This window comes from Carettochelys insculpta, chromosome 4 (genome assembly GCF_033958435.1).
Source record: "Carettochelys insculpta isolate YL-2023 chromosome 4, ASM3395843v1, whole genome shotgun sequence".
Taxonomy (NCBI): domain Eukaryota; kingdom Metazoa; phylum Chordata; order Testudines; family Carettochelyidae; genus Carettochelys; species Carettochelys insculpta.
In genome coordinates, this window is record NC_134140.1 from 44,439,885 (window position 1) to 44,458,447 (window position 18,563).

Consider the following 18,563-nt stretch of genomic DNA (forward strand, 5'->3'; position numbering starts at 1 on the left):
GACACATGACGTCCTTCCCTTCTCATAATTTTCCTGTCACAGCTTCAGCTACCTGCCTCTGCAGCATTCTCAGACCTTGCCAGTCGGGGAAAAGGTCCTCCTATCTGAACTCTAAAAATGAGCGTGTATCTTACTGCACCACTGTGTTGGCACTGGTCCAGACCATAAATCAGCATTACTTAAACAATACTACATGTGAGAAATTTACAAAATAAAATAGAGAAACTCTTGGAGACAAAATTTCCTGTTACAATTTGACAAAACCAACCATACATTTGTGTAAAATTTTGTATAATTAAATAATCATAATATACAATATATGATAATTTATAATAATATCTGTAAAATATTTGTATCAACTTGCTAGAAGAAATAATTATTATATAAATTTTTATGTAATCAGACTCTGTACTCAATCTTGCAAAGGGATCTGGGCAGGTATAATTCCTTTCCTGGGAAGAACCATTACAGGATTAGAGCCCACATATTAAAATCTACATGGCCCTCTGCTATGTACTCAATATTTGTGCTTAGCGTGACCATTCATAACAGCTTTTTCAGGTTTTTTGATCAATTGGATCACACCTTTGTTGTTTTACTTCTTAAATTTCACATGATATTTTAAGGTGAAGCTTAGAAACGATTGTCCTTTATCATGGCAAATCGCTGTCTGTAATTTGAAAGTTTAATATTAAAAATAATTTTTAAATGTTTTAAGGGCTTGCCTATACAGCAGAATAATACTGTCTACAGAGTAGAGATGTAAAGAACATGAGAAAAAAATTAACCCTATGACAGATTAAAATTTTATAGCTTATGTGGTTAAACATTTAACCAGGGAACTAAGTGTTTAGAGGGTGCTGCAGCACCCCTGTTTTATGCAGGGATCTCCATTGCTGGCCCCAAGCACATGGGGTCCTGGCTGCCAGCCCTGTGTCCACAGCATTCTGGTGCACCTGTGTCTCAGCTGACACCATGCCCATGGCTCTTCTGATGCCTGGTGTGCCCAGGGTGCTGACTGCTGGCCCCATTGGTGGGATTCCAGCCATACAGTGGGTCAGAAGCTGAGATCCTGCATGAAGTTTAAATGTTAGCAGAAACCAAGAAGAATAAAGCTTATCAATTAACATGACATTTTTACATCCATGCTACAGAGTTGGATTTCGAAAGCATGTTAACATGTTGCCAAATTGTTGGTCCATGAAGAACTTCTTGGTGCACGCGAAAGGCTCCCCATGCACTTTAATACAGCACTTTTTCAAACAGCATTAGTTCAAAGTGCAGCAGCAGAGTTTCTACAGCTCAATTAAAGTGCAACACTTTGGTGCAGTTTAGAAATCACGCTCTCATAAAGAGCATCACCACACTGTGTAGCCAAGCCCTAATGTACTTGTCTGCCACGATAAAATGAAAAATGAGAGTCCTACAACTAAAAACTATTTTATCATCAATGAAAGAAAAACTGGATATATAAATTCATATTTCTGTTTTAATTTAGCATCATTATTGATTTTATTTTCACATAATTTGGTTATTTGACATAAGTGATGAGTCAAAAACTTGTCTACAACGTTTTAGAATGAGTAAAATAATTTATAACTTTATAAAATAAGTTATAAACTTTCAAACACAGAAATTTACACTAGAAATACAGGCAGCACTTTAAATAGATCACTTTCCATCCTTCATATCACTTAACTTTGTCCAATTAACAGTCAACATATCTGGCAGTTAGTGAGTTCCAGAGAAATCTTCCCTGATGTGAGCCACAAATGAAATGGTTCCCATACTAAGCACAACTCCACTCATGTGAGCCGTCCCACGAAAATCAGGCAAGTGAAGTTACACATGGTTAAATGTTTGCATGATCAAGTCAGAGATCTCATGGGCATGTGCATGCACATACATGCATGCACACACATACAGAGCTTTCTTTTTGTGAAAAAAGAGGAGCCGGTAGTCAGCAGGCTCCCCGTTGCACCTCCCTGCAGACAATCCTGTGACTGGAGCTGCCCAGGTTCCAGTACTCAGTACCAGCAAGTACCAGCACAAAAAGCACTATATGTCAGCTTTCTTCTAGTTTACTTTCCATCTGGCATATTTTATATTTTCATTTACAGATGTCAAAATGTTACCATACAGGACTTCTCCAGAAGGGGTATCTTAGTGGGTTATCACCATTTATAAATATGTATCAAGTTTTCTTCTTTTTTTTCAATGCTTGAAGACAGAGGGCACCCTGTTTCTACTTTAAAAATCCAGTGCAAAAGAATGATGTTTGTGCTCAGACAATTTTTATGGTATGATTCTAAAAGGCTTTCACACTTTAGAATGGTTTCTATGTTTAATATAAACTATACTGTTCAGTAGTTACCATCTGAAGTGTAACTTCAAATGTGCTTGTGTGACAGTCCTACCAACTGAACCACTAAGAGAAGATATAATTACAAAGGCTGTAGCTAAGAGGCTGTTAATGTTTAAATATTTTATGTAGCCTTCACCTGTGTAATGAAGTTTTGCTTCAGTACCCTAGGGAACCTTAATCATTTCACATTAATCACACACTTTGGCTGTCTGATTTTGTATTAGAGATGATGTCTCCTTTCATATTAGACATCCAAATCTTTACAACTTTTCATTAGACAAAAATAAATAAAAACCAATATTTAAGGTTTATTGTCAACAAACACCTACATTTAAACATGCTAACGTGCAGTGGATACTAAAGCTTATGTTACTGTTCTATATGTAACTGGCTGAGATTCTAATATATTTTCAATACTCAATAATAAGAAGTCACTACATTTTACCTCAGTTTCTGGAGTAGGAGATGGGGTAATAGAATTAAGTGATCCTTTCCTTGAGCTCTGAAGGTCTGCGGGTGTGGAGACAGGACGTTCCCACTGGGTTGTTCCTGTTGGTATGTGCCAATAGTAGATCCCAGCAATGTCATTGATTTTTTTCCAGCCAGGTGGCAAATCAGGGTCGGTTTGAAATGAGTGATCACTCCATATATCTGCTGGGAAAGGAAAAATAAACCTGTATTATTAACGCATGAAATGCTTTTTAGATTTCCAATTCTTGTCTTGACTCAGCTGATGTAGAACTAGTACTGCTCTTGGTCTTCACAGAAATAAATAAAAGTCACAGTAGTAAATTATACTGTATTAAGCAGTGAGGTAAGATGAAAATGTCAACATGGAATAATTTAATCTACAAAGAGAAGGACAACTAGATGGACCACTTACATAAAAGAAACATTAATACAGCAATTACTTGATATCATTATTCAAACTACCACCTTTAAAATATAATCATACCAAGAGTATAACTCTAGGTACTTTAACACAGAATATGCAATTAAATAGCTTGGCAACATGATATTGTTTCTTCCTGTTCCCTTCCTAAGTACTCCCTCACAATCCTCAATACTTGCAAAAGGAGTGTTCCTTTTGATGGTGAAAATCATCTTACAAAACATCTCACACACATGCTCTCACCAATATGAAACTAAAGGATATTACTTATGTGTAAAATGGTGAACAGTGGGAAAACCATATGTTATGCCATGTTTAAACCTGGTTGTCTCAAAAGAACAAATAGTTTGGAACTGTTGATATTACACAAGTACAAACAAGAACAACTGCACAAATGTTTTCAAAAGCTGCCTCTGTCATGCTCACCAAAAGAAGTCATATGTCAGAGTTTGAAAAATCCAAGCCACCAGCCTGAGGCACCAGTGGCAGTGCTTCCATTCTTCAGAACCATATATACAAAACCAAACTGAAACAGCTAATTTATAAAACGTTAAGGTAACCAAGTTGTATAGAGTCTATAAAGAAAATATTGGACCTTTCGGTGCATGCAAGTATGAAAAGACAACCAGCTTGTACTGTCATAAAGAGAAAAAAATAAAATTTTAAATTTAATGAATAATTAGGCATAGTAGTAAAGAGTGAGAGGGTCAGGAATACTTACCACCTATTTAGGGCTCATTCCCATTTGAAGTCAATGGGAAGTTTGAATAGACACCAGTGGGAGTTGGATCAGGTCCATATATTTTTTATGGACGTTAACTAATTAATGCTCAGTTCTCATGGAAGACATTCCCCATTTTATAGAGGTAGGCACTACTATTCTTCCGCTTCTTCTAAGTGCCAAAGCCAATGGTCTCTCTAACTCCTCCCTTGAGCTGCACAGAATGGCTATCAAAGTAGAAAGATGGAGACGTGAATCTCTCACCTGACAAATGGAGTACAACACTCTTAACCATCAAAGCAATCTGTTAGGTGGGACTCCGAACAACGAGCTCTTGTGAGGTAACTGAGCACCTTCCGTGAGAAAGTGAATTCATTCTGCCCTGGTAGAAAAGGTCCATGGCTTCTTTATTTACTTGGAGATGTGGTTGAGGGTGAGGTGTTTGTTCTGAATTTGGAGGGGGAAAGAGAGCCCTTTAGCAAGGGGGAGCTCAGGGAGGGGGCAGGGGCACCCCTGTGCACACCCATGAAAGTGCTTGCTCTCTGTCCCCTGCAGGTCATGAGAGCCGTCAATGAGGTGCTGTTGCAGAGGGTCATGTGCATCCGGGACCTGGACGTGGCCGTTGCAGGGTTTGCCAATCTCAGGCTCCCCCCGTGCTCTGGGGCTATCGAAGGCACGCACATCCCCATCATGGCCCCGGATCACAGCACCAGCTACGACGTGAACCACAAGGGACACTATCCCATCGTGCTCCAGGCAGCAGTGGCCCATCGAGGGCGGTTCATGTACATTTGTGTGGGCTGGCCAGGCCAAGCAAATGATGTGTGCATCTTCCATAACTCTACCCTGTACTGCAGGATGGAGGCTGGCATCTACATCCCCCAGTGGGAGCATGCCATCAGGGATGTCGCCATGCCACGCTGCCTGGTGGGTAATCCACCCTATCCTCTGCAGCCCTGGCTTATGCGACCATACACAGGCCACCTCACCCCCACCCAAGAGCTTGTTCAAAGCCCAGCTCACATGGGCCTGCCACCCCACAGAGTATGCCTTCAGCAGCTTGAAGGCGAGATTTAGCTGCCTCCTCACGTGCCTTGATGTGGGGGTAGTGAATGTCCCCCAGGTCATGGGGGCCTGCTGCACCCTCCACAACTCATTGAGGTGTGTGAGGAGACCCTCCCACAGGGCTGGCTGGCCAAGGCTGCCCCCAGATACAAGCAGCCTGCCGCGGCCCCTGACCACCAGGTCAATCACAACAGGGTCCACATCTGGGGGGCATTCGCCCATGGGGAGCACTGAGCCTCACTTGAGCATCCCCCACCAACCTTCTCCTCTACTGCTCATAACCCCACCAATAATCAGGGACATAGGGGGTTGGAAATCGTTAAACTGTATTTACAAATAACTGTACAATAAACAATGATTTAAACTGTAGCAGAACTTGGATCTGTACGCTGTCTTTATAGACCTGACCAAGGCGTTTGACATCGTCAACAGAGAAGCCCTGTGGATTATCCTGTCAAAACTTGGCTGCCCGAGAAGATTCATTAACCTCACACGCCTGTTCCATGATGACATGACTGGCTTTGTTCTTTCAAATGGCGAGTCCTCAGATCCATTTTAGATATCCAATGGTGTAAAGCAAGGGTGCGTACTGGCTGCAGTGTTATTCAAACTCTTTTTCACAGGCGTCCTCACCCACACAGTTAGGGACCTGGACCATGGAGTCTACATAAAATATAGACCTGACGGGTCACTTTTCGACCTTCATCGTCCGAATGCTAAAACCAAGATGCTTGAGGGGCTCATATTTGAAGCCCTTTTTGCTGATGACTGTGCACTTATGGCACACAAGGAATCTGATCTCCAGCTCATCATCAACAAGTTTGCTGATGCCACTCGCCTCTTTGGTTTGACCATCAGCCTAGGAAAGACCGAGGTACTGTTTCAACCTGCTCCAGGATCTGCTGCTCTCCCCCCTTCAATCTTTATTGAAGGAACAGAGTTAAAAACAGTGGAGGAGTTCAAGTACCTTGGCAGTGCGATAGCCAATGATGGCTCCCTTGACAAAGAAATCAATGCCAGAATCTGCCAGGCCAGCCGGGCACTAGAATGTCTGACAGTGTGAGTGTTGAATCAGCACAATATCCAACAGTTCACTAAACTGACAGTGTACAAGGCTGTAGTCCTGACCAGTCTCCTGTATGGCTGTGAAACCTGGACGTTGGACAGAAAACATATAAAACTGCTCGAGCGCTTCCACACATGCAGCCTGAGGTCAATACTGCACATTCAATGGCAGGACAAAGTTACGAACCTGGAAGTCCTGGACAGAGCAGGAACCACGAGCATCAAAGCCATGATTTTGAAAACCCATCTTCGCTGAACAGGGCTCATCATACGAATGGAGGAGTCAAGAATCCCTAAGCAACTCCTCTACGGTGAACTCCCCCAGGGCAAAAGGAATCAAGGTAGGCCTTGCAAGAGGTATAAAGACTGTGTGAAGGCCAACATTGCTCATGCTGGATTAAAACCAGATCAGCTACAGCAGCATGCAAAAGACTGAACAGGCTGGCGTGCTCTCGTACGACACGCGTATGACAATTTTGAAGAGCAGCGACGCATACGCCTCATTGATGCTCGTGAGATGAAGAAAGCAACAGCAGCAGCCGTAACAACAGAGCCAGGACAATTCCCTTGCCCCCATTGTGAATGCCCATGCCATTCAAAGCTTCAAGAACAAGACACGAGAAGTCATTCTCCCACTCTACTTTGCGCTGGTTAGGCCTCAGCTGGAGTATTGTGTCGAGTTCTGGGCACCGCAGTTCAGGAAGGATGTGGAGAAATTGGAGACGGTCCAGAGGAGAGCAACGAGAATGATCAAAGGTCTAGAGAACATGACCTATGAAGAAAGGCTGAAAGAATTGGGCTTGTTTAGTTTGGAAAAGAGAAGATTGAGGGGCGACATGATAGCAGTTTTCAGGTATCTAAAAAGGTGTCATAAGGCAGAGGGAGGGAACTTGCTCTTCCTTGCCTCTGAGGATAGAACAAGAGGCAATGGACTGAAATTGCAGCAGGGGAGGTTCAGGTTGGACATTAGGAAAAAGTTCCTAACTGTCAGGGTGATCAAACACTGGAACAAATTGCCAAGGGAGGTGGTAGAATCTCCATCACTGGAGATATTTAAGAAGAGGTTAGACAGATGGCTTTCAGGGATGGTCTAGAAAGTGCTTGGTCCTGCCATGAGGGCAGGGGGCTGGACTCGATGGCCTCTCGAGGTCCCTTCTAGTCCTACTCTTCTATGATTCTGTGATTCAATTCCCTTGCCCCCACATGCGAGCCCACAACCGATGAGCCCGTGTAAGCTCAAGACGTCATCGCTGGACACAACAGACTACCTATATACAAACTGTAATGTGTGTGGAGGATAACTGTTTACAGGGGAGTGGTCATTAAACGGGGTGGGCATTCCAACTTAGGTCGGGGGAACAGGAACGGGGATGGATGGGGCACTACTCAAGGGGTGGGCTGGAGGGTAGCGAGCCCCAGCGCCCACAGGTGCCGCTCCTGCCCCAGGTGCACAGTCCCCATAAGGGCATGGAAAAGGCTGGGAGCACAGGAAGGTAGGCATGTGGGGCTGAGGCCTCAGCCTCAGTGGAGGGGTCGGGGGACGGTTTGCAGGGTGGTGTTTCCTCCACAGGGCCTAGCATGGCCACAAGCCAGGCCTCGAGGATTCTCAGGGTGGAAGCCCAAAGGCCCGCCAGCAGGAGGGTGGCTGGGACCTCAGGGGCACCTTGTGGGGGGAGCAGCTGGGAGAGGCAGCTCAGCGAGGGTCCCACACAACTTGCAGAGCATTCCCACAACCTTCTCCCATGTGTCCTGCCCCCAGGCCAGTTCTGCCTGGTCCAGGGCCAGCCACCTCTCAACAAGGGTATTTTGGTGCTGGAAATTGGCTATATAGGCTGCAGCCTCCCCATCGCAGATCAGGGAGCCCTCCAAGGATTTGTGACCTCCGGTTGCAGGGTATCGGGGTGGTCTTTGGCTGGACCTGCCTCCCCCTCCAGTGCAGCAGGGGGCTCCTGCACTGCCATCTCCAAGTTGTTGCGGGGTGGGGAGCTGTCATCCTCCATTAGGAGGTCCTGCAGCTCCCTGAAGTAGGGGCAGCTCGCTGGGGCCTGCCCAGACTGGTGGGCACTGTTCCAGGCCCTCATGTAGCCCTGCCTCAACTCCTTTACCTTACACCAGGCCTGGTTGGTGGTCTGGGAAGCGAGGCCTCGGGCAGGCACATGATTTGAGAAGTGTACGAAGGCAGGGACATTCCTCCAGTGCCCTGTTGTGTCCTGGAGGACCCCTTCCTCCTTCCAGAGCCCCAAGACATCCTAGACCTCTGGCTCCACCCAGGACATGGCCCTCCTCTTCTGTGGGCTGATCGGGGTCCTGGCTGCCCTTGGCCATCTCACGAGGGATGTTCTGGGAAGCGCAGAGTGTCTGGCTGTGAGCCATCCATCGGGCTCTGGGCTCCACTGTCACTGCAGGGGTGGCGAGAAGTGTGTGCTGCAGCACTGCATGTGCTTCCTTTCTCCACACTCTCAGCTTCCTGCTACGGGGTCTGGGTCCTTGCAGCTTTAAAAGCGGCCACAGCGAGAGACCACAGATCCCTGCTGGAGCTGCCTGGAGCATTTCCACGCTCCAGCTGGCCGCCACCATGGCAGACCGCTCTTTCAGAAGAAGAGGCCACAGAGCACCTACACATGTATTCTTCTGGAAGAATCTTCTGGAAGTAGGTGCTCTCCTGGTTTGGGAGTGGAGTATGGAATCCAGAAAAGGCGGCGCATTCTTCCAGATTCCTTCCAGAAGAGCACCGGCTTCCTCCGAAAAAATAGTGTATCTGTAGACACAGCCTATGTGTCATTTCAAGAGAAACATATCAATAATGTAACATGGATTCACATTTTAAATTAAATAAACTAAATATTTTATACTACAAATTAATTACAGCTTTATTAAGAAGTTGTTTCGTTTATCTATTTCAATCACTCAAAGCCGTCAATCCAAACACTACTTGAGCTGTTTTCACAACAGCAAAACCAACATTACTATAGGAGATGGACATTTATTGGAGCATTCCATGAAGTAAACATATATTTCTGTGCATTTGGACAGGTTTATTTACCATGCAGTATGTCAGAGTAAGTCATAATCTACTGCAAGAATATATTCTCAAAGAGACTTCTTCCATAAAGCCTATGATATGAAATGGATAAGGAAAATAAACCCAGGCCAACACATGAGACACATTCTGGAATAGATTAAGCAATACAAAAAAGCAGTCATGTAGCACTTTAAAGACTAAAAAAATAATTTGTTAGATCTGAAGAAGGGGGTCTGCCCCATGAAATCTCATCACCTAATAAAATATTCTTAGTCTTTAAAGTGCTATATGACTGCTTTTTTGTTTTGTGAAGACACTCTACCTTTCTGAAATTAAGCAATAAACACAGCCACAATAAAGAAATGCTATAAAGTTGTTTAGGGTCTAGGGTCTTTTAAAGTTGTTTCATATTTGCGTGTTTTCTGTATAAATCCAGTATTTCTTTGGCACAGAAGATTTTATCCCTTCTCAATATAAAGATATCCCTTTGAATGAGAATCAGTGCTGGCTGCAAACAAAATGAAACTATAGCTGTAAGTTTAAAATTCTGTCCCCAAAACACTGCAGGTGCACGAGGACAGGAACGCAGTAAAAGATATCATTTGTGCCTGTGGCCCCAACAGAAAGCTGCCATAGGTTGGCACAGGCAGGGAGGTTGCTGCAAGGTAGGTTTAGGTTGTATATCAGGAAAAACTTCCTAACTGTCAGGGTGGGTAAGCACTGGAATCAACTGCTTAGTGATGTTGTGAAATCTCCATCATTGACGATTTTTAAGAGCAGACCTGTCAGAGATGGTCTAGACAGTGCTTGATCCTGCTATGAGTGCAGGGGACTAAACATGATGACTGCTTGAAGTTCCTTCCAGTTCTATGATCCTAACATTCTATGATACTTTTCATTTTGCCCAAGTAAACACTAACAATTAAGGCCTTGTCTATGAGATTTGACTGGCATAGTTATTTCAGAATAATTATATTTATAAAATTATTATGGAATAGAATAATTTTTAACCTAAAATGCATGGGAGTGTCTACATTAGGTTCTGTTTTAGAATAGTTTATTCCACAATAGCTATGCTAGTCAATTGCCCCATGTAGACAAGGCCTAAGACTTCCCTTTCTGAAACTCTTTATATCAAGATTCATCCCAAAAGAAATGCTTATGGCTAAGTTTTTATATGAATGACTGAAAATGAGAGTCTATAATGGAAAAAACTAACACTGCCTTCATTATTAATATAAATGAGAACCACCTGCTTGAAGCCCTAAAATATTCTATTGTATATGAAAAAAGCTGTAGCATCACCATTCTGAAATTACCTATATCAAATTAACTGTTGCAAGAGGGCAAACATTCAGAAAATATAGTTGTATTTACCTGGGCCCTTAGGTTTGAAGGGGCCCTCAAACAAATCAATTTGTATTTTCAAAGGGCAATGTATGGTCAAGCCCATATAAAATAATATGCTGCAGTTTTATTGCTGTCTCCTCCAGCTGCTAGCTTCTAATGCAGACTTGATGTACAGCCACAATAAACTCCATTTACCACTGTAGGCTATAACTTAGATACTGAATCTGGCAAAGCGATTAACAATTGAGAATTACATTTGTATTTCAAGTTATGTTTATTTTAGCATTGAGTGCTCAGTTGAATACAGATGTCTTAGGAAGAAATGGAAACAAACTAAAAGCAAATGTGCATTTGGTGACCACTTCCTTTGTATAACCAATATTTTTTGCTTGCCTTTTATTACCCTTTCAGGGGGGAAGAGAATGTATTCAATTTGCTACAATAATATAAATCATTCTTTAGCCTCCATTTAACAAGGCACAGATTAAAATTATAACAAGGTCTCTCATGCTAGACAAACTGGAAAGAGCAGCAAGAGGAGCCAATTTACTTCTCCATTGTTTTGCAGTGTCATGAATATGCCTTTTGTTCCATGGCAATAGTCCACAGACTGTCACACACAGTTATGGATAACAAAGTGAGAGTCATACCAGTGGCATGCAAAGATCAGTTTTTGTAACTGCCATGCTGAAGTCTGCCAGTACTTGATCATGACTGAAGCTTGCACTGGATTTTAAAAAAGCTAATTATGACAGAATGAAAAACGACAGAAGCTTTTAACAGGCTGATGCTTTCCAGTGCAGACAAGGTAGACTAGCTACAAATTCAGGATCAGTTAAGGCATAACTCACGCTGTTTTAGAAATTAATGCACAAGAAAAAGTCATGGACTAGATAAAATTGGGAAACGAACTTGCAGAATGCTTATTGAAAACAAGTGCAAAGATACAGTACAAAATGGATCATGATAGATGAGTAAAGTAAAAAGAGATTTTCTAGATACAGGACAGAAAAACATCTTGCCACACGGGCAACAAATTCAACAAAACACCTAGACAGGATGGGATTAAACTTTACATTGTTAGATGTTACACTGAGAACAAGTATTATTAGCATTAGTATGCGTTTCTTAGTCCATAAGAGGATACAGTACTACCAGACTGGTGATTACTGAGTGATACTTCTAATTTTTATTCTAGGAAAAATTATTAGGGGTGAAAAGACATGTAACAAAAGAGAGAAATGCTAATTTAAATGGATTGTGATGAACCTGACATTTCTTCAAAGAAATCTGTAACAAAGAATGAACAAAGCAAAAGCTATGACTTATCTCAGTTTCAGGAAAGATTTTAGGGTGCTGTTAGAGGAAGAACAAGCACGCATGAGTGTACCTGTGCAAACAAAGAACTGAGGAGGTATGCTAAACTGATCCGTAAGATAGGGTCAGAAAGTTAAACCTACACTATGGACAGAAAATCCTTATGAAAAAACAGAGCACAAACTTGGCACCATTGATGGCAAAAGTGGAGATAATTGCATAATGGTACAATCTGTAGCTAGAGATTGAAGGAGGGACCTAGAAGGGTAAAGGAAGAGGATGAGAAATTATTCTTAGAGTTGAGAATAACAAGTTAATACGCTGAAGAGATTTACACAAAAGGGAACTGCTTATTAAATGGTTAGAAAAGACCTAGGACAGCAGCGTGAAAAGTGTTTAACAGTATATGTTACAGTACAGCACCACTGCACAGACCAAAGAAGTACTGAGTCATAAATAAGGAGTTGGATTCCAAAATTAAAGGTATGCTAATATCAAGCTATGATATGGCTGCATCTGGATCACTGTGCACGTAAAAACATGAATGATCCCACTTTTCAGAAAAGTATAAAAGGACAAGGTTAACTCATCATAAAATAGGTTCTTGTCATAAGAAAAGACAAAAAGATAATACTGTATAATCAGATTCAAATACTTAAAAGAGCCATGCAAGGATCTGATTAAAAACAGACCCTTTTTACTTCCAGGGAAGAGACATCATACACTCACAACTGAAAGTTGTGGGGCAGGGGAAAAGCTTATGGTCAGCTACTCAGTTGGTGTAAACTGATACAGGGCCATTGCAGTCAGTGGAACTACTCCAATTTACATCAGCTGAGAATCTGACCTGTAGTCTTAGAAAGGACTTCTTGCACAGGCTATTTCTGGAACAAGAAATAGTTTGCAAATATGAGGCAGTCAGACTAAATGGATGTAGGGGCTCCTCTTTTTTTTTTTTTCCCCCACAAAAAGGTTAACGTCTATATCCAGATATAGATATAGCTATAGATTATGTCTCTATATATTTATATACAGATATATACAAATAAATATTTAATATGTGGCTCATGCCATCCCCCGCCCCAAGAACCAGGCACCCCCAGCCCCCAGCTCTAACTCTAACCCTCCGCCTGAGCCAGGCACCACCCCCCCAAAGCCAATTCTGGTGACTCAATGGAGGTGCTGCCACTGCTGTTGCCACCACATGCTTCTCCCTCCAAGCAGGAGGCACATGCACAGAGCAGTGGCAAGTACTCCTGGTGTGTGGCTCAGAGCAGGAGCCGCATTTCTTTGCTCAAAAAACCACAGGTTGGCCACCTTGCACTAAATCACCTCTTTACAGACTCTGCCACGGCTCACGGTAAATCCAGTATCAGAACCTTAGGTCAATTCAAAAAGGTTACTGTGGAGGACCAGTGCTGTGATTTCATACCATAGCTGTTCACATTCCAACAGTTGCTGGATACACACTACAAATGAAGGAATCCAAACTGGAAAAATGTTTTGTTAACAAAATGAAACCAGATGCTGCCAAACTTCCCTTGTCAGAGATCACAAAGAGCAAGACTGCATTGGGATTTAAGGACAGGATCTCCCCCAGAGTTATGACAGCTTAGGAAAACAGCAATTTAAAAACTGGCAACAGCTGTGATGAAAAAAAATAATTAAGTCACATACATTGAATGGACATAAAAAAGTGGAAGTAGAAGAAAACGGAAGCAGAAGGGAAGAGAAATTGAGTTACAAAGAATAAAACAGTAAGAGAGGTAGCTGTGTTAATTTGTATTCTAAATAAAACAAACCAGCAGTCATGTAGAGCTTGAAAGGCAAACAAAATAATTTACTAGGCGATGAGCTTTTGTGGGACAGCCCCACTTTCTCAAATCTGGAGAAAAGCAGTTTTGGAAAATACTAACTTTAACAATTGTGAAAAAATATTTATAGTGTTGAATCACGTATTAAAGAGACTATCCTCTCTCCAGCCTGGACCTTTGATAAAATGCACTCACAAAAAGCAAATCTGCTTCAAGAGCTCAAACTATATACTCTGAAGTCAGTGGTAAAATTCCCATTGACTTCAGTAGTGTCAGCATCTGGCCTCGATGCATACTTCTGCTCATTACACATACTGCACGTCAAAGATGACTTTAGAGCTAAAAGAGATATTGAATAAATGAGGTCAAGCAACAGACAAATTAAGAAAAAAATTAAAAAAACAGAACTTTACAGAACTAGATTCTGATATTAATGTACATTTTAAACAGATATGCTTGCTGAAAAGGTGATCAAACACACAAATTGAAAATCTTCACGATTTCAGACCATTTTCTCATCATTTTGCATGCACTACAGCACAAACAACAGAACCACCTACCCTCATAATTCACAATAACGATGGTCAGCACGTAGTCTCTCCCAAGCATCACAGCAAGAAGCATGAATGCTCCCTCAAAAATAAATACTGTGAAACAGCAAACCACTAGGATGTGTAGTTACAAATCAGACAAACTTGTCTAATTTTGGTAACATTATTCAATAAGGAGTGAACGACCATAAGCTGGACATTTTCAGCTGTCCTTCACAGCATGCAACTGGTTGTCATGACAACATGCACATCTCCCTTGCAGAATCTCCGTGATCCAATCACATGCTTGTTGAAAAGCACACAAGAGAAAGATGCAATCAAGCTCTAGGGCAGAGAAGTGGAATTTGCAGGGATGAATATTGCAAAGCCTGATCCTATTGCTTCTGAAGTCAATGGAATCATTGTTATGGACGGCAGCACATGCAGGTCCAAGCCTTTAAAATAATAAGACAGAGAAAAGACATTGTGGATGAGGTAGTGTCTTTTGTTGGATCAACAAGCTTGTCTCTCTCACCAATCAAGGTTGGTTGAATAAAAGAACTCACGCACCTCGTCTCCCTGGTATCCAGGGCCCAAAAAACAGCTACAATGACACAGCATACAATCAAAGAAGAGGAGTCACTTCTTAAAAATTTTAAGAAAAGCCTGTAATGGATTGGGAGCTGCTTTAGAATACCTTCTGAATATTAATGCAGCCAGATTCTTTAATGGCTAATAATGATACTAGTTGCCAATTGATACTGAAGGAGTTGGATGTCATCAGCAGTCCAGTCCCAGCATCAGATACAACAGAACTAAAACTATCGTGTTCAGTATCTTGTAGGGAACCCCAGAGTATATGGCAGAGACACTCACGCTCAGGGCACAGCAAAACCTTCATCCCTGTTACTAACACAATTAGTAAAGACAAGAAAGCTCCAAAATACATAATCGAATAGCATCAATAAAGTCCTGGGAATGTCTCTGGGGGTCATCCCTACATACAGTCAGTCCTACATTTACACTCTGCCTTGGAGACCTGGTAATATGAAAGAAAGAACCAACCCTACCCCTGATTTGCCAAAGGAGTTCATTGGTCCAGGCCCCCCATTGTGAGGCTAGAGAGGACAGGTGCCCAGTGACAAGCATGAGTGTAACCAGGACATATGCAACAATAGGGCCCCATTCTGTTCAGGTTTCCCAAATTCACCAATCCTGGAGTGGCAGATGCTGGTGCCTGAGAGGGAAAAGCTGTACCTGGATGATAAACAGCTAGCCACCTGAGTGCAGCAATGCGGACACAACCAAATCCCAAAATACTCGTAGGTTTCTATAAGGAAGCTGGTAGAGGGAATTTTAAACGCTGACAGAATAATACCATCTCAATTCTCTTTCTGACAAGCTGCTCTTGGTTCTCTCTTTTATATTTTTATAAAGGGTCTCTTTCTGACATCACGTAAAATAGAAAAGACACTTTTTTTGACCAGGATAAGAGTATCCACATAGGAAGTTTTATCGGCATAATTTTAGCAGTACAGTTACATAGATAAATTTCCCCATAAAGACAACCCATAGACATAAATGATTCTGCATCCTATTACAATCAGCTTTACACACTGAGTTCTCCTCTTGTAATTTGATGTCAGAATTTTGTTTTGCCAATTTACTGTGTCTAAACACTCAAAAAGAAAGGAACAAGGAAAACAAATAAGCAGATATCTGCCTTGCCTGAGGACCAGCACATTACAAATTGCTTATAAAATTCACTCAGTAATCTTTAATTGAGTTTTAATGTGGTGTCACTCTACCAAAAAGTCCCAAGATACAATATTATTAGTAATTCAAAACAACAGCTGTTTGAATATTGAATTAAAAAAGAATGAACTCTGTCATTCTCATCCCAGCAGGGGAAAAAATTATCTGAACATAGGCTACTCACCAGTATACTTCAGCAAGTTCCTAATTTAGGCCTACCTTTAAATACCTTGCTGAAGCAGGTCTTCTTTAATTAGTATAAAAAGGGACAAACTGCTACTTTAAAAGAAAGTTTAATAACACGAAAAGGGTTAATCAGAGCAACTCCACTGCCCTGCTTGAACCTCAAAGCCAGGTCAAAATGAATGGATAAGTAAAAAAAGAAAGAGGTACACCCATACCCTTCTGTTTTGGGCAATGCTCAATTTTATAAACCACAAATCATAGAATCATAGAACACTAGGACTGCAAGGGACCTTGAGAGGCCATCGAGCTCAGCCCCCTGCGCCAATGGCAGGACCAAGTACTATCTAAACCATCCCTGATAGACCTCTATCTAACCTGTTCTTAAATATCTCCAGCGATGGAGATGCCACAACCTCCCTTGGCAATTTATTCCACTGTTTGACCGCCCTGACAGTTAGGAACTTTTTCCTAATATCCAACCTAAACCTCCCTTGCTGCAGTTTAAGTCCATTGCCTCTTGTTCTACCCTCAGAGGCCAAGAAGAACAAGTTTTCCCTCACCTCCTTATGACTCCCTTTTAGATACTCGAAAACCACTATCATGTCTCCCCTCAATCTTCTCTTTTCCAAACTAAACAAGCCCAATTCTTTCAACCTTTTTTCATAGGTCACATTCTCTAGACCTTTAATCATTCTTGTCGCTCTTTTCTCTACCCTCTCTAGTTTCTCCACATCTTTTTTGAACTGCGGTGCCCAGAACTGGACACAACACTCCAGCTGAGGCCTAATCAGCACAGAGTAGAGCAGAAGAATGACTTCTCGTGTCTTGTTCACAACACACCTGTTACTGCATCCCAGAATCATGTTTGCTTTTTTTGCAACAGCATCACACTGTTGACTCATATTTAGCTTGTGGTCCACTATAACTCCTGGATCCCTTTCTGCTGTAGTCGTTCCTAGACAGTCTCTCCCCATTCCATATGTGTGAAACTGATTGTTCCTTCCCAAGTGGAGCACTTTCCAATTGTCCTTATTAAACTTCATCCTGTTTACCTCACACCATTTCTCCAATTTATCCAAATCATTTTGAATTATGACCCTATCCTCCAAAGCAGTTGCAACCCCTCCCAGCTTGGTATCATCTGCAAACTTAAAAAGCGTACTTTCTATGCCAATATCTAAATCATTGATGAAGGTATTGAACAGAATCAGTCCCAACACAGACCCCTGCGGAACCCCACTTTTTATACTTTTCCAGCAGGATTGAGAACCATTAAGAACTACTCTCTGGGTACGGTTATCCAGCCAGTTATGCACCCACCTTATAGTAGCCTCATCTAAATTGTATTTGCCTAGTTTTTTGATAAGAATATCATGAGAGACCATATCAAATGCTTTACTAAAGTCTAGGCATACCATATCTACTGCTTCTTCCCTATCCACAAGGCTCGTTATCCTATCAAAGAAAGCTATCAGATTAGTTTGACAAGATTTATTCTTTACAAACCCATGCTGGCTGTTTCCTATTACCTTACCACACTTCCAAGTGCTTGCAGATGATTTCTTTAATTACCTGCTCCATTATCTTTCCTGGCACTGAAGTTAAGCTGACTGGCCTGTAGTTTCCTGGGTTATTCTTATTCCCCTTTTTATAGATGTGCACTACATTTGCCCTTTTCCAGTCTTCTGGAATCTCTCCTGTCTCCCATGATTTTCCAAAGATGATAGATAAAGGCTCCTCCATCAGCTCCTTGGGTATTCTAGAGTGCATTTGGTTCATTCAGAGTTTATTGTGATCTGGTCTAAATTCTCTTCACCCTCACCACACAGAAAAGAACTAATTATTTGCTACAGCAAAAGTTAGTGAGATAGTTGCTCAGCCAATAAATACAATTCTTATATCAGGTAAACACTGACATCAGTGGGTCTCTTTCAAATGATTATTTAAGAAGCTATTTTTTTATTTTGTCCACTAGATGGCATAAGATCTTCCTTTAAAAGTCAGTTCAATACATCTCTAGCTCTAATCTTTTTTAGATTCATTGTGACTGAAGGTGTTGAATTCTGCAGGTACTCTCTCATCACAGAGTATTCCAAAACACAAATCTTTTCTGTTCATCAAAATTGATGTTCCTCAACAATCCAGTTCTTCTGCAGATTAGGTAATTGTGAGCTCTGCTACCTACCCTTCCCGGGAGAATAAATAGCAGCAGTTTGCTTCTACGTTCCTACAGCTTGGTATGACAAATTACTAGGCAAGCCTTTGGCCCCCCCTTTTCCCCTTTGAGACTTGGTTTCTCAGGATATTATAATGTATTTTAGAAAGAAGGTTATTTGAATACGTGACAAAATACAGGACCTAAATCTTTTCTCACATCAATGTGAATAAGGATTAACACCACTGAAATCAAGCTTATTTCACTGGTGTAAAATGCTGTAAGTAAAACTAGAAGGCATCTGATAAGTTTCCTTTGAAAGCACT

The 18,563-nt window shown here is 41.8% G+C and overlaps 1 protein-coding gene across 16 annotated transcripts in view; it reads right to left on the minus strand.

Moving 5' to 3' along the window:
• The window catches only part of APBB2 (amyloid beta precursor protein binding family B member 2), a 300,231-nt gene that overhangs the window by 110,585 nt on the left and 171,083 nt on the right, over nt 1-18,563 (minus strand). For 10 of the 16 annotated variants that reach the window (XM_074992657.1, XM_074992666.1, XM_074992659.1 and 7 more), the window contains one exon: nt 2,811-3,019. In XM_074992657.1, coding sequence (XP_074848758.1) covers nt 2,811-3,019 — 209 coding nt within the window. The remainder of the gene's footprint in view (nt 1-2,810; nt 3,020-18,563) is intronic. The other 6 variants (XM_074992658.1, XM_074992662.1, XM_074992671.1 and 3 more) reach the window with 1 other exon arrangement.